The sequence below is a fragment of the Lemur catta genome, chromosome 3 (assembly GCF_020740605.2).
Source record: "Lemur catta isolate mLemCat1 chromosome 3, mLemCat1.pri, whole genome shotgun sequence".
Taxonomy (NCBI): domain Eukaryota; kingdom Metazoa; phylum Chordata; class Mammalia; order Primates; family Lemuridae; genus Lemur; species Lemur catta.
The window spans coordinates 52,307,687-52,334,000 of NC_059130.1; the positions used below are offsets into that span (position 1 = coordinate 52,307,687).

Consider the following 26,314-nt stretch of genomic DNA (forward strand, 5'->3'; position numbering starts at 1 on the left):
ACTTAACCATGTGCCTGGCATTATGGGCTCTGGAGAGAGGATAGGGCACAGAGCCAGGATTAAGAATCAGCTGAGTAAAATATGTGATATTTTTTTCCCATTAATAACTGATGAGGAGAAACTAGAAACAAGAAAAGGGGTTTTAAAAAGTCTTTAATTTAGGGCCAATATTGTCTGTTTAGACAACTTTGAGATACGGTCTTAACTATTTTAAGGCAGAACATAAAATCAAAACTTTAGGTCTAGAAGAGACTATAGGTAATTTAGTATAATTGCTTATTAGTCTAAGAATCAGAAAATTGAAAATAAATAAAGCTATGACCTTTGACACATACTATAGATCTTAATTCTATAAATTTGTAACTCTCAAAGAGTTGAAAAGTTCTTTAAAAATCTATTGTATCTCAATATTTTTAAACAACGGGTCTACATAAAACTAATTTTGCTCAAGTTTTCTCAACTTAGGAAAAAGAACTATGATTCTATATTCAAAATAAATACGGTAGACCCTTTTCCTTAGTAAGATTTTGTGGTTTGCTGGTTGGATAATTTGATCATTGAAATTATGTGAAAACAGGTGATTTACCTGCTCAAACTTTTAGACATTGAGCTACTTAAGCCTTCTAGCATTTTTTATGTAATGTTAGTAAATATATATAGTTAACTTTCAAATTTGGAAATGTATAACGTTTTTTCATGTAACAAATATTTAAACCAATGTTCATTCTATTTTAAATCTATACAGTGAACTGTCCAAGATATTGTAAGTGGGAACTTTAGTGTCACATTTATTGCTTTTTAAAACCCTGGACTTATAAAAAATGGATTGTTTGAAGGGTTATTTTGAAAGTGGGGGAAAAAATGTTGCTAATGTATCCAAACTTCAGGAACTTTTTTGTGACCTTCCTCCCATCCCCAATTCTTCACAAAGAAGGAAGATTATAGATTCATTTTGTGCAGGGGATCATGTATGAAACTTTTTAATGAATTTTTTTGTTTCACCTGTGTACTCTGAACTTCTGTTATTGAATAACCTTTTCTAAAAAACTGATTTTTTAAAGCTTTATAATTTTCCAAGCTGATGTTCACATCTTTTTTCTTAAACTACCAGAATATAGTGAATACTTTTCAAATATTTAAGGACTTAATGTTTTAAAAGCCATAAAGAGTGGTAATACTACCAAATAATTGCTTAAAATTGAATGCTAAGTTATCAATAGTTTATGTAACATACATGTTTTCTGAGGAGATACGAATCCACTGACCCAAGGTAGAAAGAGTTTATATAATTGGTTTTTTTCCCAGTAAATACAAAAAGAAGCTATAGCTTATTACATTTCTAAAATACTTTGGAGCCTTACTTTAACACAGTGTACTGTAACTTGTAATTTGTTCTGAGTCTATCTTAAATTCCTATCCAAAAAACTGTAGTCACCAGAAAGAACAAGATGTCTTATAAAATATATTCATGTGTGAATTCCAAAGACTATAATTGTGTCCCAGTACATTAATAGAGTATCCATTTAGGGATGGCCATAGCCAGAACTTGAATCACAAATAATAGCTAATAATTTTTCAGTTCTCTGACGAGATCATTTGGACAGGTAGGTGTAAAATGGAAAAAAAAAAGTTATTCTGTTTTGCAGTAATGGTTCACACTTTATGAGAGCCAAGTAGTAATTAAGATTATGATCTTAATTTTTAGTGATAAAAGGTCTAAGGCTTATTTAATTACGTATCTTTCTATAAGATTTTCTTTCTAGATTTTTCACCCAGTATTTTTAATATTTGAGAATGTAAGTAATTGATATATTTAGGCTATATTGGCTGACAGTTCATCTTTCTGCTAGATGTACATTTAGAGAAATGTGAAGCTGTTTTAATGAGGATTTAAACCATTTGTGTCATTTGTTTTCATAGTCAAATACACTAACTTATGATTCTGAACCTATTTTTTTCATCAGCTTTCTAATGTACCAGAACTTAAAACTCTTTTTCCTGTAAAGTTGGTAATGGGATATATCAGTTTTATTTTTGAAAAATATGTAACATGACTTTCATTAATATTTTTATAGTTTTCAGAATCGGTAATATACTTAGGAAGGGAAAATGTTTTAATTAGATAATTCTACTTTTTTATGTGTCTGTAGTGGTATACTATAAAATAAAAGCAAAATATAAAGCATTATTAAATATAATAATTTTTAATTTTACCTATATTATGAACTTAAATAAAGTGTGAGTTGTATATTTTTAAATTGAGTTATTTCAATAGTTGGAAGCATCCTGGAGCATTATATTGATTATGAACTATTTGAACTCAAACTGAGTATGATTTGAAAATAAATTAGTAACTTCTAAATACCCAAGGCATAAAGCTATTTATGCATTCATTCATTCAACAGATATTTATTGGATGCCTTCTATGTGCTAGGCACTGTGCAAAGTGCTGATAGACCCAGATGAAAAATAATTCCTGTCTTCAAGGAACATATAGTATATTTGGGGGAGAAAGGGAAATCTGTATATGAATAAGAGAAATAAAAGGCTGGATCTGTTAATGATGAAGTGATGGAAAAGACTGGGGGCATGTGGAAGGAAGTGGGGCTGGGTAGCAGGGTAAGGACAAGAAAGGCTTCCCTGAAGAAACTAGCTTTAGAGTAGGGTCAGAGGACGAGATGCAATGGGCATCCCGGGCAGAGGCCCTTATTTGCCTTGTTTTTAAATATGTTTTTATTGAATGATGAAGCATTTAATATGTAAACTTCAGAAATTCAATAAAAACACCTTTAAAGGCATATTTTTATCAGGCAGAATGGAATGGCTTCCGTTGAGACAAGAGTAAGTAAGTTTGGAAAAGTCCCATTTTATAAAAGAGACTGAACTTGCCCAACTCCCCTAAATATTAATTAGAATATGGCCGTATATAGTTCTGCTTCCAGAGAAGTCAAACCTTTAATGTGTTTCCTGGGCAATGACTAAATGTGTAAAATGTCAGACAAGATTTTGATGTGTCTATTTGCCCATTATTTTAAGGTTCATGTTTTACAGTTAGCATTACTTATTTCGATTCAGCTCTTTTCCCTGTTTCTTTGCTCACTGTTGATTCTTGCATACTGCTCCTTTTAAGTTCACTTCTTAAGTATATGTCCTTCTTAAGGGTTTTGGGTAAACTTTCTAGGCTGTTTGTGCTCACTTGTGCGCTCTCTCTCCATATATATATATATATATATATGTGTGTGTGTGTGTATGTATATATATATATAATTTTTTTTTCATAGAGAGGTCTTGCCGTGTTGCCAAGCTGGATGGAGTGCAGTGGCTATTCACAGTTGCAATCATGGTGCCTTACAGCCTCAAACTCCTGGGCTCAAGCGATCCTTTTGCTTTAGCCTCCTGAGTAGCTGGGATTACATGCACCTGCCCCCATTGCAGCTTATTATGCACTCAAATGATCATTTGACATTATAAAATACTAAGTGCCCAAATACTCATAATAGCTGAAAGCTGGAAACCAAATTATCAACAGCTGAATGGATAAATCAATTGTATAGTCATACAATAAGATACCAATGTAGTACTGGTATACACAGTAACAGATGAATCGCAGACATACGCTGAGTGAAAGAAGCTAGACACAAAAGAGTACATACTGTATTATTTCTTTTACATGAAATTTTAGGAGAGACAAAAAGTCAGCCAGACACAGCAATAGGTAAGTCAGGACTGCAGTCCCACCTGAAGGCTGGATTGAGAGGGTCAGTTTGTTTCCAACCTCTCATGTGGTTGTTGGCAGGACTCATTTCCTTGCCACAAGGTCCTCTCCATACGGCAGCTTACAACATGCAACTAGCTTCCTACAGACTGAATGGTTGAGAGAGAGCAAGATGGAAGCCAGTCTTTTGTTAACCTAATCTTGAAAGTGACATGCATCATTTTTGTCATATTCTTTTCATTATAAGTCATTAGGTCCAGCCCACGTTCAAGGGTTTGAAGACCAGGAGATAGAATCACTGGGGACCATCTTACAGGTCAATTTAAAAGTAATATTTTATATGTGTCAATGCAGAATGACCACAAGCAGTATGTAGTTTTGAAAGGCTAATGCACCAAAATGGTCATCTTTTGGTTAATACCCAAAATTCCAGAGGGAGATTTGAAACTTCAGTCTAAGAATTTAATTAGTAAAATAGAGACTATCCAGGGAGAGTTACTCTTTGGGCCTGAATAATAGTATCATTAACCCTTGAACAACATTGGGGGTAGGTATGCTGACCCCCTGTGCAGTTGAAAATCTGCAGATAAGTTTTGACACCCCAAAAACTTAACTACTAATAGCCTACTCTTGACCAGAAGCTTTACTGATAACAATGATTAACACATATTTTGTATGTTGTACGTATTACACACTGTATTCTTACAATAAAGTATGCTAGAGGAAAGAATGTTATTAAGAAAATCATAAGGAAAACATTTACTATCAAGTGGAAGTGGATCATCATAAAAATCTTTATCCTCATAGTCTTCATATGGAGTAGGCTGAGGAGGAGGAGGAGGGGTTGGTCTTGCTGACTCAGGAGTGGCCGAGGCAGATAAAAATCTGTGTATAAATGGACCCGAGCTGTTCAAACCTGTGTTCAAGGGTCAACTGTACTATGTTCTTATATTTGCCCCAAATCCACTTGGGGTAAAGAAGAGAGGCAAAGAATAGGGCAATCCTGGTAAACCCACATAAAACAAAAACACTTTTTTGCCTGTGGTCAGAAGACCTGTTGCTAGACCAGCTCAGTTTTCTTGTATTACGTACTGACATTTTAATTTTAGTATTTTATGTTTGTTTCTTAATGGTAAATGTTTGAGTTGGGTTTTTTTCTTTTTCTTTTTTTACTTGAAAGGGGCCATGCTTGCAAGTGAATATTAGACACTGAATAATTTTTTAATATTCTTTCCAATTTTCTACACCCACCTCTGTCATCTTCATTTCCATTTTCATGCATTTGCCCAAGTTAAAGTTGTCATAGAGATTAAACGAGTGAATACACGTAAAACACTTAGAAGAGTATCCAGCAGATAGTAAGTGCTCAAAACTATTATGATTGATGCTGTTGTTCTCTGCTGCTTTGATCTTCACTACCCACCTCCAGTTGGTTCACTTTCCTTCCTCTACACCATTTATCTCCTCTTCAAATCTAGCCTGTTTTCTGTTCGTCTTACATAGTCTCAACTGCTACTTGGCCCTACATACCACATTCCCCACAAGAGTTGCTGTAAACCTTTTCCATTCTTCTGAGATGAATCACCTTCTACTTAAAGAAAAGATTATCTATACAAAACCCCTCCTCTTTTCTTCTCTCCACTTGATTTTCTTGCATTCACATTCTCCTCTCTGCTTCAAACATCAATTCTTCCCTCCTGCCTCCAAGGAAGGTATATTCTTCTGTGGTTAAACCCCTCCATCTCTATTTTTTATTCAATTCTTCAGTTGGAATTGGGCTCTGCTGCAAATAGAAAAATCCCTAAGTAACAGTGGCTTTTTAAAAAAGTGTTTCTCTCAGGTGAAAGAAATTTAAAAGTAGGCTGTTGAGGGTTGATACGGCAGCTCCACGAGTTTTTGTTGTTGTTCTCACTGCTATGCCCATCTCTAAAGCATGGTCCACATCCTTACGGCACAAAATTGATGCTTGAAAACCATCGAACACAACTTTCTAGGAAGTAAAATGAAGTTTAAGAAGTCAGATAGGGCCTTCTCCCTTTTAAGATGCTGTCCTGGAAGAAATACACAACACTTGATTTCTATGTAATTGGCCAAAATTTAGTCATTTAGCCACATAAAGGCTGCAAGGAGGACTTTAAAAGGAGCAATTTTTAGCTGGGAAGCAATGTGTCCACCGAAAAATCTGTGCTCTGTGACTTTAAGAAAAAATTGTTTTTCTATTATAAAGAAGTAGAGGGGAATAAAGTTGGTGAGGCGCTCATCCTTCTCACCTCCAACAATTTGTTTACTTATTTCTTCATTCCTTTCTATATCCTCAAACATATTCTAGTTCTCCACCCATCATCCTGAAAGAAAACAAAAGAACTTATCTTGATTCTGGCTGTTCTCTTTCTCTAACTGCAAAAATTTTTTATCGCTCTCCTTTACAATTTCTTTCAGATTTCTTTTCTGCCATTACCAATCCCGAGACACCATCTCATTTAGATTATAGTTTCCTGACTGGTCTCTGAGTTTCTGGGGATACTTATATATATATATCCCTTATGCCCCAACCAAGTCTTTAAATTTTGCTTATATTTAACTTCACAAATCATACACAAGTGCATTACTGTTTAAACAAAAAGGCACAAATATGTCAAACGTCTCCCTTGGCCACGCCCATGGCTACATTAAGACCTTTGGATTTACTGAAATGAGATGACGGACAGAAAGCAGGGCAGAAGATGCGATTTTCCAATCTGTTCGCGTCCACAGGAAGGAAAGCCCTCTGAGGGTTTCGCCGCCCTCATGAAGGTCTCTCCCAGCAGGAGGCTTTCTCCGCTACAGCGTCAACTCGAAAGCTTCATCCCGCCAGCTCTCGCTAGAGCTGAACGAAGGCCGGTACCAATTCTCGCGAGTTCCGGGATCTGCACGGAAAAACTTGAGCGACGCACTTCTTTGACGCATATCCGGGGCGCTGGAGCAGAGGGAAGCGGCGGTGGCTGCTGGGGTATCGAGAAGATGGTGGTCACCAGATCGGCACGGGCTCGGGCCAACATCCAAGCCACGTCGGCTGAAAGCTCCCAGCAGAAGGTAGGAAATCCCAAGTGTCTCCCATTTCTCCTCGCTGCTTCCCAGGGCGGCGCCCAGTCAGGTGGGGGCGGCTCGAAGGCCGGCAGAGCGTGAGGAAGGCCGGTGGAGGGGGCTGGAACTGGCTGCGTGTTTCGGCATACCAGGCCCGGCGCTAAACTGTTTAGTGCTCACCACGGTCCTTTAAGACAATTGTTAGTGTGGAAGAGATGTTAGGTAACTTGCTTTGGGTCGTTCAAGTCCTTAACGCAGATGCACAGCTCAGAACTTTTAACCTTGCTGTTACTGTCTTACCAAGGAAGCTTAATTTAGGCCACCATGTCCAATCTTCATTTAGTGGAGTTGGAGAGGAAGGTGGTGTTTTCACGTGGAGAGGCTGGTGGTGGCCCAGCACCACCTCCTTATGTCGTGGGGAGGCTGTGGTGACGCCGCCTGGTGGTTCTCGGTGGTATTAGTCAACTGTCTAATTCTGATTCTGCGTTGGAGGCAACAGAGCGGCGGCAATTCTCTTAAGTATGTAAAGGCAAGGGCTGCGGCCGATTTCATCGATGTGTTCCTGAACATATCTTTGCTCAGTTAATGTTCCCCTTCTCCCCTCTTTCCCTATATATGGGTCAGAACGTACGTCCACCTAGCATATTTGACTTTGAGTAGAAAAAAATCATCTTTTTATTTGTTTGTTCTGCTTCCTGAAGTCAGATCCAGGACTAGGGTGAGGCCAATGAAGCAAATGCAAAGTAGGATCCAGTATTTAAACTTTGGGGCCAGGTGCAGTGGCTCTTGCCTGTAACCCCAACTACTCAGGAGTGAGTTGGGAGAATCACTTGACCCAGGAGTTCGAGGCTGCAGTTGAGCTGTGATCATGTCACTGCCCTCCAGCCAGACAGGGAAATCCTGTCTCTTAAAAAGAGAGAGAGAGACTTTTTTTTTTTTTTTAGGTCATAGGCTTGGTGGTTTTGTTGTATTTTTATTTTCTGTAATAATCATGGGGTTTTTTTAGTGCCCTCTTAAATTTTGCTGTTGGAGGCTATACCTCATTGGCTTTACCCTTGTCCCAGCCCTAACTAATTAAAGTGTGTTTTCTCTGGCTTGCAGAGTTATGCTGCTGAAGAGATTCAAACGCATCCAGAAAGCAGGAAGGAATCTGTATCTGATGACCAAAGTACTGCTGAATCACAGACCACTGGGAAACAAAGTTCAATCCCTAGAACTCCTAAAACCAGAAAGAGGAAGAGCAGAACTACAGGCTCACCACCAGAGGTGACTGAACCATCAACTGATGGAGAGATCTCTGAAGCAGACTCAAATTATTCTTCTGTGTCTGAGCACCAGGATCCCATTTTTAGAGTAACTAGGAGAAGAAAAATCTTAATTGCATGCACTCCAGCATCCAGTGTTAGGAAAAGTTCAAAAATAACTCCAGCAGATGAGTCTCAGACTGAAGAAATAGTCTCTGAAGCAGAATCTCATGCTTCAGGTGTTTCTAGAATTGTGTTTTCCACAGAAATAACAAGAACCAGAAGTAAGGCTGAATCTCTGCCAGATCCAAGCCAAGAATCACATGCAGCAGCTATATCTGATGCGGAGACATCATGTTCAGATGTTTCATTCTCTGGAATTGCCACTAGGAGAACCAGGAATTTCCAGAGGAAATTACAAGCACAAACTAAGAAGAAAGATAGTAAGATTGTACCAGGAAATGAGAAGCCAATTATTGACATACCTATGAATTCAGAAGATTCAGATGCCAGACAAACTTCTCCTATACAAGCAAGATCTCTTTCTGAGATTAATAAACCATATTTCTCAAATAATGCCTTTGATAATGATTCCTTCCACAGAAATTCAGAAAAAACACTAATAGTGCAAAAATGCCAACTTTCTAATGTAAGAGAGGAAAAACAGGCCAATGTTGCATCTTTTAAAGAAATAAGAAAGCAGAACTATAAGGATTTGGATGAAGACACCAAAGAAATAATAGATGAAGGAAAAGAAATTAATGAGAAAAGATCTCAGTTGAAGAATCTTTCTGAACTTCAGGACTCTAGCTTTCAGCACTCAGTTTCTCACAGTCATTCAACCTCCCAAAATAATGCCACATCAGAGCCCTTAATTCTTAACTCTGAGGCTATAATGAAATCACTAACTCAAACATTTGCAGTTGTTGAAGTGGACAGATGGAATGAAAAGAAGATAAGCACCATAAAAACAAGTGACCTGACAAAGTTTGATGATTGTGTTGGTAGTGATGATGAGGATGAAGAATCCACAATTATAGGTGTTAATGAAGATATGAACAGTGAAAAGAATGTAGATCTTGAATGTGATACCAAACTATGTATGTCTGAGTTCAACACATCTCAGGATAAAGATGATTCTGTTTTACTAGTTCTCAGCAGTGATGAAAGCCAGCAGTCTGAAGACAATGAGAATGAAGAGGACACTTTGTGTTTTGTTGAAAATAGTGGCCAAATAGAGTCATTAAGTTTAGACACAGAAAATGCATCATGTGATAATGCGTTATTTGTAATTGACACGACTCCTGGACTGAGTGCTGATAAAAATTTTTACTTGGAAGAGGAAGATAAGGCAAGTGAGGTTGCCATCGAGGAGGAAAAAGAAGAGGAGGAAGAGGATGAAAAGAGTGAAGAAGAACCATCAGACCATGAGAAAAATGAAGATGAGTTTAGTGATGAAGAAGACTTACTAAATAACACAAAGGCTAAACTGTAAGTTTTACCTTTATTGTTATAAGTAAATTTTATATATATATATACTTAGAGTGGTTAATTTACCATAAAAAATATGAAATATTAGAAAGCATGGGAATTGAGATTGCCTTGGATTCTTTATGGATGAGCTCTTCTATTCAGCATTTCCCTCATCTTTTTGGGTAACTGTGTTAGTAATATTTTTCCCACCAATGATAGCTAAAAGTGCCCCTTTTGGTGACATTAGAAATCATCTGTTGAGATTTTTATGCATGATTGTAAGAGCAATATAAAAGGGAGAGGAAAGTAACTTGTTTTTTTTCCTCTATGTTAATTGTAGAGAAATCGACAAAAGTATGAGAAAAATATCACCTATAATCCCTTCCATCACCCATTGAAAAGCACTAATGTTTGGGGCTATTTTTTTACTTTCTCTTTCTCTGTCATAAACTTGTTTTTCCTAGGCATAGGCCTCTGGTGGCAGTGTGTATCCACTGGAAATATAGGCAGCCTTGTAAGGAGCTTTTTATTAACAGATGCCCAGTCTTCACTCTAAGCCAATGAAATCAGTATCAGTAGGCACAGGCATACTTAATTTTTAAAAGCCACGCTCCTCCCCGTGTTAATTGTAATGTGCATTCAAAGTTGAGAATTACCACCAAGGCACTGCAGTAGAATGATTTCACTTTTCCAGGAGAGGTTGATTATGCTTTCAGCTACTCAGTTTATCTGAATAATTGGGGAAGAAAATAATTATAAGTCTGCATGTACTTGTTTATTAAAAGAACCCTTCAGGCCCAGCGTGGTGGCTCACGCCTGTAATCCTAGCACTCTGGAAGGCCGAGGCAGGTGGATCATTTGAGCTCAGGAGTTCGAGACCAGCCTGAGCAAGAGCAAGACCACATCTCTACTAAAAATAGAAAGAAATTAGCTGGACAACTAAAAATACATAGAAAAAATTAGCCGGGCATGGTGGTACATGCCTGTAGTCCCAGCTACTCGGGAGGCTGAGGCAGAAGAATTGCTTGAGCCCAGGAGTTTGAGGTTGCCGTGAGCTAGGCTGATGCCACAGCACTCTAGCCCAGGCAAGAGAGTGAGACTCTGTCTCAAAAAAAAAAAGAGAGAACCGTTCAATAATTTAAGGTAGAGGGACCAGGTGCAGTCACTCATGCGTATAATCCTAGCACTCTGGGAGGCTGAGGCAGGAGGATCGCTTGAGGTCAGGAGTTGGAGACCATCCTGAGCAAGAGCAAGAGCAAGACCCTGTCTCTACTGAAAATAGAAAAAATTAGCCAGGCATCATGTGGTGTGGGCCTGTCATCCCAGCTATGTGGGAGGCTGAGGCAGTAAGATTGCTGGAGCCCAGGAGTTGAGGTTACTGTGAGCTATGATGATGCCACTGCACTCTACCCAAGACAGTAGAGCAAGAATCAGTCTAAAAAAATAATAATAATTTAAAGTAGAATTCTCATTACATAAATACAGCAGCAGGAACCCAGGCCAACTGTAGAAGATTTGATTTGGTAGCTCTGGTGTGTGACATTTACATATTTTTTAAAACACTCTTGTGGAATGGATGCTCATTGCTGTCTTACACTCACTGGTTTAGAGACACTACCAAACACCCTTAGTCACCCAGGAAAACATTCTAAGTTTTGATAACGTGGAAGTTCAGAGTAGAAGAATCTGTCTTGTAGTTTTAGAGGTAGAGATGTGTACATTTATTAATTCACTACCTGAAGTTGAGCTGAATTGCCAGGTATATTCCCTTCTCCCCTTTTCTGTAATTCTTTTCTTTATGAAATCTATTGGCGTATTATATGGCCTTAATCCTCTAAGATAATCTGGGGAACAAATTTGGATATGTTCCTCAAACACTTTTTTGTTTAATTCATTATTCATCCAGAATTTCTTCTAAATGACTTAACGAGATTTAAAATATATATATTTGTTCAGTTTTTCAGGAAGCCCATTGTAAAAATAAGGTGCTTTTTTTTTGTCATTGACAATATAAGGGAAGAGAAAAATAAGTGATTTTTAAAATGCAATCTTATTTGTTTCTGTTTTGATTTAATTACATGATCTTTAAGTAATGATTTCTCTTTCAGTCTGAAGTTGACAAGCAGCAGCATAGACCCTGGCCTGAGCATCAAGCAGTTGGGTGGTTTGTATGTTAATTTCAATGCAGACAAACTGCAGTCTAACAAGAGAATTCTAACACAGATCAAGGAGAAAAGGAAAAATGAGGTAAATTACATGAAGTGTCCTGTTAGGTTTTCATAGAACTAACCAATCACTTCTAGAAATCACTTCTAGAAGTTAGTCCTTTGGAAAACACTACAGTGAAACCCCATCAGCCTAATGTGTTCCCTTTTTTTTTACCTCTTTCTAGAACAGGCATTTCTTTTTTTTTTTTTTAAATAAAGTCGTATCTATAAAAGATAATGCCTGAAAAATGAATTAATATAGGATCAGTATTCCTCTTGCTATACTTTTAGTTCTTAACTATTCTGGATCCTGTTGAGAATCTAAAAGCTGTGAGTGCCTGCCTCCCCCACCAGGAAAAAATGCATATGTGCATATAGACATGAAATTATATATACAGTTTCAGAAGAAATTACTGTTGGGTAACCTTACTCAAACCCTTCGCTATAGCCAACACCTTGCACTACTTTCTCCCAAATTTATATTTTCTAGTCTTGATGCCTCTTAACTTCAGATCTTTAAATCCAAGTGCCTGTTTGTTCATTTAGATATACTCAGGCACTTCACCTCACTAATTCCCCTCCTCTTCCCTGTGTAAACTGGGAGTACTCCTTTTGTATTCTCCGTCTTGGTAATGACAGCAAAATCTTTCCTTTTTGCAGTTACGACTTCTCTGTTCCCTCCTTTTCCAAGCTGCTATCACCAGCTAGTGCAGGCCTTTATTTCTCATCTAGACTACTCCAGTAGCTTCCTTATTGATCTTGCCTCTATCTTCTGTGTTCTTCAAGCAATCCTCCATACTTCTGATAGATTTCTGTTTTAAAAAACCATTTTGAGACAGCAGTCTCACTCTGTTGCCCAGGCCAGAGTGCAGTGACATAATCATAGTTCCCTGTAGCCTTGAACTCCTAGGCTCAAGAGATCCACCCACCTCAGTCTCCTGAATAGCTGGAACTGTAAGTGCACACTGCCATGCCTGGCTAGATTTTTTTTTTCCCATTTTTTTAGAGATGGGGTCTCACTGTGTTGCCCAGGTTGTTCTCGAACTCTTGGCCTCAAGCAGTCTTCCTGCCTCAGCCTCCTGAGTAGCTGGGATTACAGGCATGAGCCACCGCCACTGCTCCTGGCCCTAAATTTCTCTTTCTAAAAACACAGATATGACATTCTTCTGCTTAAGTCCTTCAAGATGCCTCTCTACCCATATCCCTGACTATCATCTGCTCTGTTCTTGCCATTAAAGACTGTTGTGGGTCCCTGAACATACCTGCTCTTTCCCAGGCCAGTGCAAAAATCATAGACCACCACCCTTGGGAAACATTCTTTGACCCCTCTGTCTTTCCCCCAGCCCCTCTGTGCTTCTATAACACCAGTGTAGATCCGATTCATTATTGATCATGTGATATAATTGTCAATTTACCGTCTTTTATCTTTGTATTTCTAAAACAGGATTTCTCAACCTCAGCAGTACTGTTTGGGGCTGCATAATTCTCTATTGTGGGAGGATGTCCTATGCATTGTGGGATGTTTAGCAGCATCCCTGCTTTCTTCCCACAACATGCCAGTAGCATTCTCCCCTCTCCCCACCACCACCAAAAATGTCTCCAGACATTGCCAAATGTTCCCAATTGAGAACCACTGTCCTAGAGCCTGTATGGTACTTGACACACAGCAAACTCTTAATCATTTGTTAAGTAAATATCATGCTCTCTTTGATAGGAAAGCCTAGATTGCTGCTATACCACCCAAAAACTTCTAGGCCTGAACCTCAATTGAGTGACTGGTAATTTCTGAATTGATAATTTTAAATGTCAATCCCAAATTAATTAATACTTGAGCTGTATTCCTTTGAACTATTTTGAGAGTTAAGGAGCAGTCTTATTTGGTTCTTGTACTGGGAAAAATACTAATTACCCATAGGCTCCTTTTAATCACACAGTTTATGAGAATATTTAATAATCCCAGGCAGGTAACAAAAAATGCAGAAATCATTTGGGAAATACTAACAGACATGACTACACAAAATTTTAAAAACTTATATAAGTTTAAGCTGCTGAAAAAACTATATAACATTCTGACATTATTTTAGAATCAATTTTTTGTGTTTATAGCTTCTGCAGAAAGCCATCATTACACCTGATTTTGAAAAAAACTACTCTGTCCCACCATATAGTGAATCAAAGTATCAACTTCAGAAAAAACGCAGAGTAAGTACAGTGACTTATTTAGAATGCTTAGATGTGTTTGTATATTTTCAGGTTATACAACATGGTTGTATGATTAAACTGTATATCTGTTGATCTATATATATTAAGCCAAAGAAAATTATTACAGATATCTAAAGGCTATAGAATATGGTTCCATAAACACATTTTATATGGATTTTCACAGCTTTGCAGCCACAGTGGTGCATACATAGGTATAGCTTTTTTTTTTTTTTAACCTACCTTAAAAACAGTGATAGCCACCACATAGGGTCACTGTGCACACACACCTCATGGCTCATACTGTTCATCAAAGGCTAGTAGCTCTGTTGAAGACTATTGTAGGGGATTTAATGAGAGAATAGAAACTATTTTCTTTTGTAGGATAATGGAGAGTGCTTCTATCTGTCATTTCAACTAATAAGCATAAAGAAGTTATCAGGAGAGCTTGGAGGAAAGTTGAGAATGGTACTTTAGTAATGTAACTAATATGAAGTACCTTGCCATATGGTAGACACTCATTAAATATTTGTTGTATGAATGAAATGAAATAAGTAAATAACTTGCTAGGAGTTTTTGAAAGAATAGTAATTCTTTGTTTTATTTTAGAAGTGGCTTTCTGAGACACCTGGATGCCTGAATAAAAACGTGAATGTTTACTTATAAGCCCTAAAAATGAAAATGTCTCTTACATAGACTATTTTAGACAATAAAAATTGAAGCTGTGTGCTATTCTCCCAGCAGTTGACAATTACTTATGGAGATATAAAATAGATTTTAAGGAGCCCTCATTTATGAAACTGATAATACTGTGCCTAATCTACCAGAGAAATCACTTTTTGTATTTCCTTTTATAAAGATAATTCTGAAGGTAAATGTTTTCTGTAAAGTACATTTAGTACTTTACAGTACCATTTGTTCTTAATTCCTAAGATTTTATGTATGTGTAACTTGGGGGGAAATGAATTATAATGTATACTCTTAGCTATTACAGTGTTTATTTTTGAAACCTGAATTTTAGAAAGAACGACAGAAAACAGCAGGGGATGGCTGGTTTGGTATGAAAGCTCCAGAAATGACAGATGAACTGAAAAATGATCTCAAAGCACTGAAGATGAGAGCAAGCATGGACCCAAAAAGGTTTTATAAGAAAAATGATAGAGATGGCTTCCCCAAGTACTTCCAGGTATGAAGCAAACAGAATAGTGGTGTTCTATGGATTTTAGTTTGGAAAGCACTATAGTGATCTTTCTTTTTACTCTTAAAATAGATGAATATTTACAATGTGCATGCCTAATATGTGGACCTATCTGTGTAGGCCATGTAATAATGGGCAGAACCCAATTCAGATAGCCACTAGCTTGTAATGGGTTCCCATATAGCAAGATGGTGTTACAAGTGGTAGATAAGTTTCCAGGTCAGCTCTCTAAAACTTTGTGAACCTATAAGGTTCAACATATAAATGTATGAATAGTACTAGCTTAAGAGCAAGAGTCCATGCAGGATGGAGGCAGAAAGAAGGAGTTATTTGTACCAATCCCTTCCTCTTTTCAAGATACAAGAGCATCCTCAGGCAAATTCTAAAAATAGTTTAAAATTTAGTTTTCAAATGAAAGTCCAGTTGATTGATCCTCCTGAAGTTCATTTCATTCTTGACTGCCATTTTTGTCGCTCATCTCTGGATTACTATAATAGTCTTCTGCCTTCTGCTTTCCCTTCTAGTCTGTCATCCACAGTGTAGCTGGTCATGTATTCTGGAAAAAAAAAAAAAAATCTGTTCATATTACACCTCTGTTCAGAAACTTTCCGTGATTCTTTATGATGTATAGGTAGAGTCTATATCCCTTAATGTGGCCCTTAATAATTTGCACCCAAAGCAGTTCATCTGCTCTTCTTTTGTAATATAGCCTTCTCAAGCTCTAACATACTCAGCTACTCAGTCTTCTCAGAACATGTACATACCAGTCCTTGCATTCTTTGACTTTGCATGTGCTTGGCTCTTCCTTTTTTTTGCATAGCAAAATTTTCCCATATAAATCCAAGCTAAAATGTCATCCTTTGTTAAACCTTCCTTACCTCCCTTAGGTGGGATTGGTTACTTAGTCTTCAGAGTATCTATAGTGTTTGTTCAGCATGTATTATGCTATAATTTTTTAAGTACCTGTCTGTGTCTCATCCTTAAGATGGTGGGCTCCTTCCTGCAGGGACCAGGTGTTGTCTTTGTTTCCCTAACATGTAGCACAGTGCCTGGCACACAGGCAGTTTATAAATTTTAGTCAATTGAACATATGAACAAATACAGAATAGTCACTAACTAGGTTCTAAGCTGGCAGCATTTATGATAACCTATGAGACCAAATAGGTATGTAACAATTTGTGTGTGTAATTCATTGAATTGGGAAGCCTAAAACAAAAAAATTTCTATTATCTGTTCCACTTTTATCCTTTAAACTGTTCGTTGTGAATTTACTGTAAATTAGCACTAAATTATGTAAAGATTTTGGATCTGCTGTAAACTAATGAAGAAACATCATCAGTAGCACCAGTGTGCTGAGTCGGTGATTTATTTTTGCTTCAAAAAAAAATGGCAAGACTAACTTTACTATTGGTATAACATAAGCCTGTGTTTTTCATTCCTTTCTGTAAATATACTTTGTTGGAGCTAAACTGAAATACGAAAGCAAGCTGGTGTTCAGATATTGCATGAATTATTTCAATCAATTGTTCGTAGATGGGAACCATTGTTGACAATCCTGCTGATTTCTACCATTCACGAATTCCCAAGAAGCAAAGGAAAAGAACTATTGTGGAAGAATTGCTTGCTGATTCTGAGTTTAGAAGGTAAAGGAATTTATATTTCATTTTACAATGTGTACACTTTAACTCATTTTAAAATAACCCATTACATATTAACATGAATATATTTTCATGAAAATAACAAAATAAAAATAATTAAGTGAATTTCTTTACTATCTGGCTTAATTAAAGACAGAGCCTCATACTTGCTTCTGCAGATACCACACATCTTGTGGCCTCTGGAAAACAGTGAGCACTTACAGGAGGATAAAGGTGAAAAAGGCAATTAATGCCTTATTATTCTGGAGAAAGTAGTTTTTACCTAATGGACCCCTTGCAAGAGTCTCTCATCTGCAGACTTTACTTTGCAAACCATTGGTCTTATATGTTTTTTAAGGTCCATTGGTCTGTATGTCCTTATTTTCACATTTGTATCCCACAAAAATGTTCAAAACATTTGACATCTCCTGTTAAATGGATAATAGTACATGGGTCTCTAATGGCTGAAGGTTTTCAGAAGTCCTCCTAGTACAGTTGTCATTTTTTCCTCACTAGATTATAAGCTCTATGAGGGCAGAGATTATAGCTGTCTTGCCCACTGTTCTATCTCCAACTTTTAGTTTGGCTACTAATACATGGTGGCAGCTTAGTACACATGTGATGAATAGACAGTAAAAGTGCAACAAATTTTGAGATTTGGGAGCCCCTTCCCCAAGATTATACTAACTTCTTAAGTCTGGTGTGTTGTACTTCAGAACATAAAGGTTTGATTTTTCTTTTCAGGTATAACCGAAGGAAGTATTCAGAGATCATGGCTGAAAAAGCAGCAAATGCAGCAGGAAAAAAGTTCCGAAAGAAGAAGAAATTTCGCAATTAGGATTTACCAAGCAAAGCACAACATTTTACATCTCCCCTTTACTTACTAAAGGTGTTTTGAAAACTAACACCCATTATCTAAATTATATTGGCCTTGTTAATATAGGGATTTTGGTTTGGAAAAAGTTGATTTGAGGGAGATTGAATCATGTGTCCCTTGGAAAATACATTTGTCTACAAAAGACACCCCCCCATCCCAGGTTAAACTCTTTAAGGGAAAAAAGGAACCTCAACCATTTTAGGATAGTTAATGTTTTTTATAAAGTTTTCAATGCTTGGTTATTTAAAGAAAATCTAATTAAAAGATATTTAGGTATAAAGTTTGCTAACATGTTCAAAGAACTTTAAAAATGATCAAAGATATACAAACAATATAATTAATACACAGGTGTGTGTGTGTGTGTAGAGGAGAGATGGTAGATAGGCAGTGTCCTACAGTCAGCTATAGATTCAGATCTAGAAAGTTGGTGAAGTTGGGATACAAAGATCTGCTGGTTTCCACTATAAAAGTCATGGTTGAAAACAAAGGAATGATAAAAGTGTTCTTGGAGCAGATGTATGTTAGCCTTAAACCAAAGAACTACATGAAGCTATAAACAGGACTTAAAAGATAAAGACAACTACCTAGAAAATTTGGGGTAAAGGTAGAGCTGTTTTCCTTCCTTGGCAACTAAAACGGGAGGAATGTGTGATTTTTTTAATCCAGATTCAGTGTTGTGTTCCAAATGAAACAGGATTAAACAATATAACTTTAACTTGGCCAGGAGGTGAAGTGGCCCGGTTTATCTCATTTCCAATGACACAAGTATGCATCCTAGCTAAGCTGCTTTCTGGCACTCAAGGAGTGTTGGTCATTTCTGTTGATGCTTGGTGAGCTGTGGCTTCCTTTATGTCACTATGAGATCTCTATTTTTCCAGCATATTGTTTCCCCAAGATTTCAGTAAATATGAAATTTCGTATTTACTGCTTGGAGACACAGGCAACATAGTAATAGCAGAACTGACCGTAACATTCATAGGTGCAGGTGGGGAAGGAAGCATCTGTGTCTGTTTTCTTTCCTTTTATATAAAAACTTGTATTTCAGAAATACTGTCTTGCTTTCTGTTGAGTAAAATAAGGACCTGGCATGAGAGAATTAAATATCAAAACAGGAAGAAGAAAGTATAACTGAGTTAATTTATCCTTCACATTTCTACCAGAAGGAGATGTTGTTAGTAGAACACTTCAACTTATGCTACTATGCTATAAGAACACCTAAAGTTGATTATTCAGAATAATGTTTCTCTGTATAGACAATTGAGGACTGACCCAATTATTCTCAGACTTACAGTGTGGACCATCCTATCTGCCATATGATTTTCTTGATACTTTCTGATTTGTCAAAACGGGAGCAGGTTGAATTCTACGCTTCAAAACTGCAGTTACAACAATATGTGTTTTGAGTGTTTACTTTTAGTTAACATTTTAACATTCATGCTCTTTTTTTTGGTCTCCATTGATTCACTTTTAATTTTATTATATGTATTTTTATAAGCCACTTAAATAACTTGGAACAAAGTATAGAGTTTTTTAGTAAATGTGAAACATTTACCTTATTCAGTGAAATGAACTGGAAAAGTAAAAATCATTTAAAGTTACCTATTAACTACTGTAAGAAATTAAAACCAGTAATATTAGTATGTACAGCTTTTTCATGTCAAATGTGATCTTCATAATTTTTATTTACTTCAAGAAGGTACATATTCTTGGCCGGGCGCTGTGGCTCACGCCTGTAATCCTAGCACTCTGGGAGGCCGAGGAGGGTGGATTGCTCGAGGTCAGGAGTTCGAGACTAGCCTCAGCAAGAGTGAGACCCCATCTCTACTAAAAATAGAAAGAAATTATCTGGCCAACTAAAATATATATATAGAAAAAATTAGCTGGGCATGGTGGCACATGCCTGTAGTCCCAGCTACTGGGGAGGCTGAGGCAGTAGGATCACTTAAGCCCAGGAGTTTGAGGTTGCTGTGAGCTAGGCTGACGCCATGGCACTCACTCTGGCCCGGGCAACACAGCGAGACTCTGTCTCAAAAAAAAAAAAAAAAAGGTACATATTTATTCTAGATCTTCAAAATAGAGTAAAGAATAGTATCTAAAAAGTACACCTTTTAGTGTCTTTGTGCTTCTGGCCTTCTGTAATTATCTGGATATTTGAATAATGGATGAATGTGTCTTTTGCTTTTTAAGCAAAGTTTCTATTGAGAAACAGTTTTAGTGACTTTGGCCTGTGTCACTAAACTTAGTTCACCTATTGGAACAATTTTAAGAAGTAGTAACTAACCAAAGGTACCAGAAAAATAAGGAATACAAAGGGTTCTTAGGGTATGCTATGAAAGAAAGGTCTTCAAAATACTCTGAGAAGATCTTGAAAGACTGATTTATAAAAGAATGCTGTATTTATACCCCATCTTGTTCTGAATTGCTTTTAAGACAGCTTATAAACAATGCCTACAAATCTAGGAAATTAGGGCTAGGAAAACAACGGAACAAATTAAATGAAGCCAGGGTGAAATTAACACCAAAACAAATCGATTGTTTGTGGTCAACTAGAAGTTTTTCTAAATCTTAAGGTTAGTGTATTATCAGTAAGACTTACTTGTTTTCATATATATGTAATATGTGTATATACATACACAAGTATATATATACAAATTTATATATATACACACCCCAAAATGACTGAGATAATGAGTTAGTAGAACAGAGAACAAGCCATAGCTTAATTCTGGAATGTAAGGTCATCAAAACTTAGGTTATCTGTCACACCTGCCCTTCCAGCCAAATCTGCTGCTTCTCCCAACTTCAATTGTTGACAGAAGGTCATCTCAGCTGCTTGAAACCCCCTCCCTTCAGGAGAAGGGGTTTCAAGCAAAGTGAGATGGAATGATACTAAACTGGCCCAGTGCCTTGGGTGATTGCTGGATGGATCATGACTTTAGTCCGGTTTACGTATTTCACCTGAATATAGTCCTTTAGGGTTGACTCTTGGTTTTTCCTTTAGTGAAATCTAGCCATATTTAGCCACAGACATTCAAATCAAGACGGCCCTATAGTTCCTCAAGTTCATCAATTCTAGTTACCCTCATTTCCACTTCACCCTTAGCCAATCATTATCATGGCCTTAGACCCATTACTCGAAACTGGTTCAATGGTCAGAATTTTGAACTCTTGACTATCCTAATCTTTTATCCTGTTAGTCCTCCTTTCAGTTCCCTCTAACTCAACCTTGGCTGCACTTTGGAATTACCTGAGGTGGCTTTACCTCCCACCCACAACATTTGGGGGTCCCAACCTCAAACATTGTGAAATCATGATCTCAAGCCTTTCAGCCACTCTGTATTCTCTTAATCCTCCACCATTAGGATACACTTTCTCCCTAACCAATCTGGACCCAATTGGTCATATATTTCAAAAATTCTTTGTATATCTCACTAGTTTCCTTATTATTGGTAGTCTCTTGATTTCTGTTACTCTCACCTACTAATGTCAATTAGGGAAACACCTACTATTCTTTATCAGTCCAGATTATTGAGATTTGGGAAAGTACCATGAAGCTACTGACTCTCACCTGGGTTATCACTGTTGCTCCACAAGCCCTTTATTCAATTTTGATTACTTTCCACCAATTCATACATTCATTCTGCAAGTCAGCCAACACAAATAATTGAGTCTTTTACATTATTTAAGAAGGTACAGCTGTGAAGCTAAATATATTAATGGCCTCTACACTCAAAGAGCACACAGGGGATACAGTATTTCCATTCTCCCAGAACCCCCCAACTTCCACTCCTACCCTCAGCAGATTACCTTATCTCCTCCTTCACCAAGCCAGCCAAGGCTATCTAAGGCGGCCTTAACTTCTCATAACGCCACCAGTCTGGAGACACTATTTCTGCATGCATCCTAACTGCTACATAGTCAATGCTTTTTTTCTCAGTCTTCATCTCTTCTGACCAGGAAATGTTACCTGACACGACCCATCTTCCCCTTCTTGAAGCTTGAGTTGCTCTCTGCTTTGGCAAGATCAACTTTTCTACCCCTATTGACTATTTCCTTCATTCATTTTCTACTCTGTCCACCACTTAAATTGCTGGTTTCCCTAATGCCTGCCCTTTTATCTTTTCTCTATACTGTCTGATTTGAATATCTTGTCCTTACTCTCCTTCAGCTTCTTCTCTGACCTCTGCAGAAGCCCCCAAATCTCCATCCTTCCATCTCTTACCACCATATAAATGGAATCATACAATATGTGGTCTTTCATAACTGGCTTCTTTCACTTAGCATAATGTTTTCAAGGTTTATTCATTATTATTATAAACATGGATCAGTACTTCATTACTTTTCATGGCTGAATAATATTCCATTGAATAGATAACACTGTATCTTGTTTATCCATTCATCAGCTGATGGACATTTGGATTGTTTCAACTTTCTGGCTATTAAAAATAATGCTGCTATGGACATTCTTGTACATGTTTTTGTGTGGACGTATGTTTTTAATACTTTTGGGTATATACCTAGGAGTGGAACTGTTGGGTCATATAGTAACTCTAATGACTTTTTGAAGAATTTCCAAAATGTTTTCACAAGAGACTGTACCATTTTATATCCCCACAGGCAATGTATAAGGGTTCCAGTCCTTGCCAATACTTGTATTGTCTCTCCTTTTTATTAAACCATCGTGGTGGATATGAAGTGGTGTCTCATTGTGGTTTTGAACTGGAAAACTATTTCAAATAGTGAGATAATTTAATAAGATGACAGGATATAAAATTATTATTTAAAATACCAAAAGCCTTCTTATACACAAACAATAACCAGTTAGAAAATATAGTAGAAGAAAAGACTCCAAAAAAGATGAAACTATATAAGAATAAAGTTGACAAAAAAGTCAAAATCTATATGAAGAACATTTAACACTCCTGAAGAGCACAGAAGGAGGGCTGAACAAATGAAAAGGCAAAGCTGTTCATTTTTCTCCCTGCTGCTCTTAAATAGGAAGAGTCAACATGAATTAGTTCAATTCTCCCTATCTTTATCTATAAATATAACATGACTCCAACAAAAATACCTCCTAAGATTAAAGCCAGACTAGCTGTACCTAAAACTCCTGTGAAAAGACAATATAGCATTACGGTTTCACCCACAGACCCAGCCTTCATGCATTCCCATTCCCACTTGCTGCTTATTTGCTGAGTGTCAAATTACTTAACCTCTCTGTGTCACAGATGCTTCTTCAATGAAAGGAGATAATAATATCTACCTGGTAGGATTGTTAGGAGGATTAAATGCCTTAAGACACATAAAGCAAGCCAGCCAGATGCAGTGGCTCACACCTGTAATCGTAGCACTCTGGGAGGCCGAGGCCGGTGGATCATCTGAGCTCAGGAGTTCGAGACCAGCCTGAGCAAGAGCAAGACCCTGTCTCTACTAAAAATAGAAACAAATTATATGGACAACTAAAAAAAAATATATATATATATATATATAGCAGGGCATGGTGGCACATGCCTGTAGTCCCAGCTACTCGGGAGGCTGAGGCAGGAGGATTACTTGAGCCCAGGAGTTTGAGGTTGCTGTGAGTTAGACTGACTACAACACTTTAGCCTGGGCAACAGTGTCTCTGTCTCAAACAAACAAACAAAAAGACACATAACATAAAGCACTAACAGTACTTGGCATATAACAAATATCAAGTAAGTGCTATTATCATTATTATGTACAAAAAATAACTCAAGAATAGGTGGAAAATATCATTTTAAAAAAAGTAACAAGGGAGGACTAACCCTATTAGATATTAGGAATAACACAGTTCTGGTGAATCAAAATTAATGCAGACAAGTCAATGGACTAGAACAGAGAATCCAGAAACCCAAATGCATGTGGGAATTTAGAAAATTATAAAAGTATAATTTCAAATTTCATAGTGAAGAAAAGGAGTGATCATCATGATAGATTCTGGGACAAAACTCCACTCCTTACACAAAAATACATTCCAGATGAAACAAAGATAAATAAAACCATAAAAATAAAGCCATTACTTAAGAAATTACTTAATAATCTGAGTGCAGTGTGACCCCAAACCTGGAAGCCATAAAAGACTAATAAATCCAAATATATAAATTTCTGTAAGACGATAAAATAAACAAAATACCATAAACTAAATCAAAAGACAGAAAGACTAGAAAAGAATAATTGTAACACATAATACAAAGGGATGTTTTCCTTAATGTGTGAGGAACTCCTACAAACTAATAAGAAAATGACCAGTGACACAATAGAAAAATGAGCACAACTAGAGAACAGATAAATCACAGAAAAATAAATACAAAGTACTCTATGAAAAGATGTTCATCTTCACTCGTAATGAAAGACATGAATTAAAACTACAACTAGAAACCATTTTTCCCCTCTTTGAGAACATGTGGGTTGTGGGGAAACAGGCATTCTCACACATTAATAGTGAGAATAAAATAGGTACAATCTCTTATGAGGGCAATTTGCCAATATGTATCAAAGAATGCACAAACAAACCTTTGGACCAGCAATTCCACTTCCTAGGAATCTATCCTACAGCTGTACTTGCACTTGTGTACAATAATATAGGAACCAAGATGTTCACTGGAGCACTGTAATAAAATATTAGACACCTAAATTTCCAGCTATTAGGGGCTATTAAATCATTGATTCTATGTACAACGGAACAAGGCAGCTCTACGTGTATTAATAAGTGAAAGAAGCAAGTATAGCATACTCCCAATTGTGTTTTAAATGGATACATATCACATGTATTGATGACATTGACAAATATACAGATACTGAGAGAGACAATAGATACAAAAAATGCTGACATGCACATAAAATAAATCTGAAAATATTTCCAAGAAACCACCATGGCTAATAGCTTGTAGAGAGAATTGCAAGACTAGGATATAGGAATAACATGGTTGTTTACTTTTCCTTGCGCTTTGACAATTTTGTAATTTGTCTCTTGTGTGAATTACCTGTTTCATTGTTACAATGAATTTTTAAAATTCCATTCATTCCTTGATTTATTCGAATTTACTGAGGTGGACCTTACGCAAAGCTGAGTGTGGTCAGAACAACTGGTACAAGATAGGAATTCCTGCCTCGAGGAGCTGACCAGCAGAGCGGGCCTAGGACCTCTTTGCACCGGACTCACAAGGGAGGGGAGGGGGCGGTCTTATCAGAAATGCAGATTCCTGGGCCCCACTCCAGATCGACAGAATTAAGAGTCCCGGAGTGACCCCAGAAATCTACATTTTTGACAGGATCCCACTCGGGATTCCACTGAGTGTTAATATTGAGGCGCTCGGGCTGGAGGGACGGTCTAGCGCAGCGCAGCACCGCGTCGGGTGTAGGCGCGTTTTCTCGTCCCTCCTCGCAGCCACCGTCTGGCTCCGGGCGTGGGGGCGTCACCCGAGACCCAGGCCTCCTCCCGCTCCCCTTTAGGCCGAAACCGCGAGGCCTCGCTTCGCTGTCGCCTACTTTTCCACCGCGCCGCCGCCGCTTTGGGCAGCTCTTCCCGGGACCCAGACCGGTTCCCAAGTCGGCTGAGCCGAGCCCTGAGCCGCCGAGGCCTGGGAGCTGAGGGGACGCGGGACCATGCGAGCCATTACAGGAGAAAGGAGCATGAGAATTGCATGTAGTGGGGCAAGGAGTCGGAGGCGAGATAAACCCTTTAGGAGAAAGAGAGAAAAGAGAGAAGCGAAGGGGATAGAAAATAAATTAGAAGGGTGAAAAAACACCACGACTCCGCCGGGACTCGAACCCGGAACCTTTGAATGCCTCTAACCTCTAGAAGTCCAATGCGCTATCCATTGCGCCACGGAGCCACCTGTTGGAGTTTTCGCGCATCTGCCATATTAAGCCAGAGGCGGCGGCCCCGTGCCCTCCCCAGAGTTTCCTCAGCCGTCTGTGCCGCCGAGGCCCGGCCGCCGCGCTTAGGGTACTGCCCGCTGTCTCAGCCGCTGGCCGCAAGCGCCCAGCCTCCCCCGGCAGCCACGTCTCAGCGAGGTTGGCGAGGCCCGCGAGCAAAGGACAGCCGCCGTCTGCCGGCACCGACCGATCGGCGTGAGGGCAGCCGCAGCCCGGTCTCCGGCCCGCCCCGGGCACCGCCGTACAAATCACGGTCACGCCCTTCCCTCCTCACCTCCCTTCCTGTCCCCAGCGACCCTGCCTACCAGGTCTCTCCGGCGACCGCTCCCGTCCGACCCGGGCCCCACAGGCTTAGGCCCAGGCCGGCCGTTGCGCCGTTAAGCCGGGCCGGCGACGCCGGGCACTGACGTCGCGCCTTTGAGCGACCGATAGCGAGCGGCGGCCCCTCGGGCTGCGGGGCGTAGGCAGCGAACCCTCTCGGGCCCCGTGCTCTTCCCTCGCGGCCCGGGCAGACCCGCGGCCGGGACCGGCCCGCGCTCGCAGCGACGACTGTGTGCGTGCTTGTACGTGCTTATTTGCGCAGGGTGCGGAAAATCGGGGTTTGGGTTGCATTTCGCTCCCCACAGACCCAGAGCCGAATTTCTGAGGTATCCGGGCTCTGGTGGACTGAGGGGGGCGACACGCCCCGCGTCGCAGCATACTCTGAGAGCTGGTCCCAGCGCCAGGAGCTGCCTCCGAGGACGCCGCGCAGCCGCCCGGGCCCGCGTGGGCGGCAGCCCAGAGGGCCACGGCGCGCGTGGGA

The 26,314-nt window shown here is 38.7% G+C and overlaps 1 protein-coding gene and 1 non-coding gene across 2 annotated transcripts; one reads left to right on the plus strand and one right to left on the minus strand.

Moving 5' to 3' along the window:
* Positions 1-6,658: 6,658 nt before the first annotated feature.
* Positions 6,659-18,339, plus strand: DNTTIP2 (deoxynucleotidyltransferase terminal interacting protein 2). Its single transcript, XM_045547504.1, has 7 exons — positions 6,659-6,787; positions 7,880-9,513; positions 11,604-11,742; positions 13,809-13,904; positions 14,923-15,087; positions 16,633-16,742; positions 17,481-18,339. The coding sequence occupies exons 1-7, from the start codon at positions 6,716-6,718 to the stop codon at positions 17,572-17,574; spliced, it is 2,310 nt and encodes a 769-aa protein (XP_045403460.1). The 5' UTR covers positions 6,659-6,715; the 3' UTR covers positions 17,575-18,339.
* Positions 18,340-25,384: 7,045 nt separating this feature from the next.
* On the minus strand, positions 25,385-25,469 carry TRNAR-UCU. Its single transcript is given in 2 exon segments — positions 25,385-25,420; positions 25,433-25,469. It is a non-coding gene; the product is annotated as a tRNA-Arg (tRNA).
* Between the last annotated feature and the right edge of the window lie 845 nt (positions 25,470-26,314).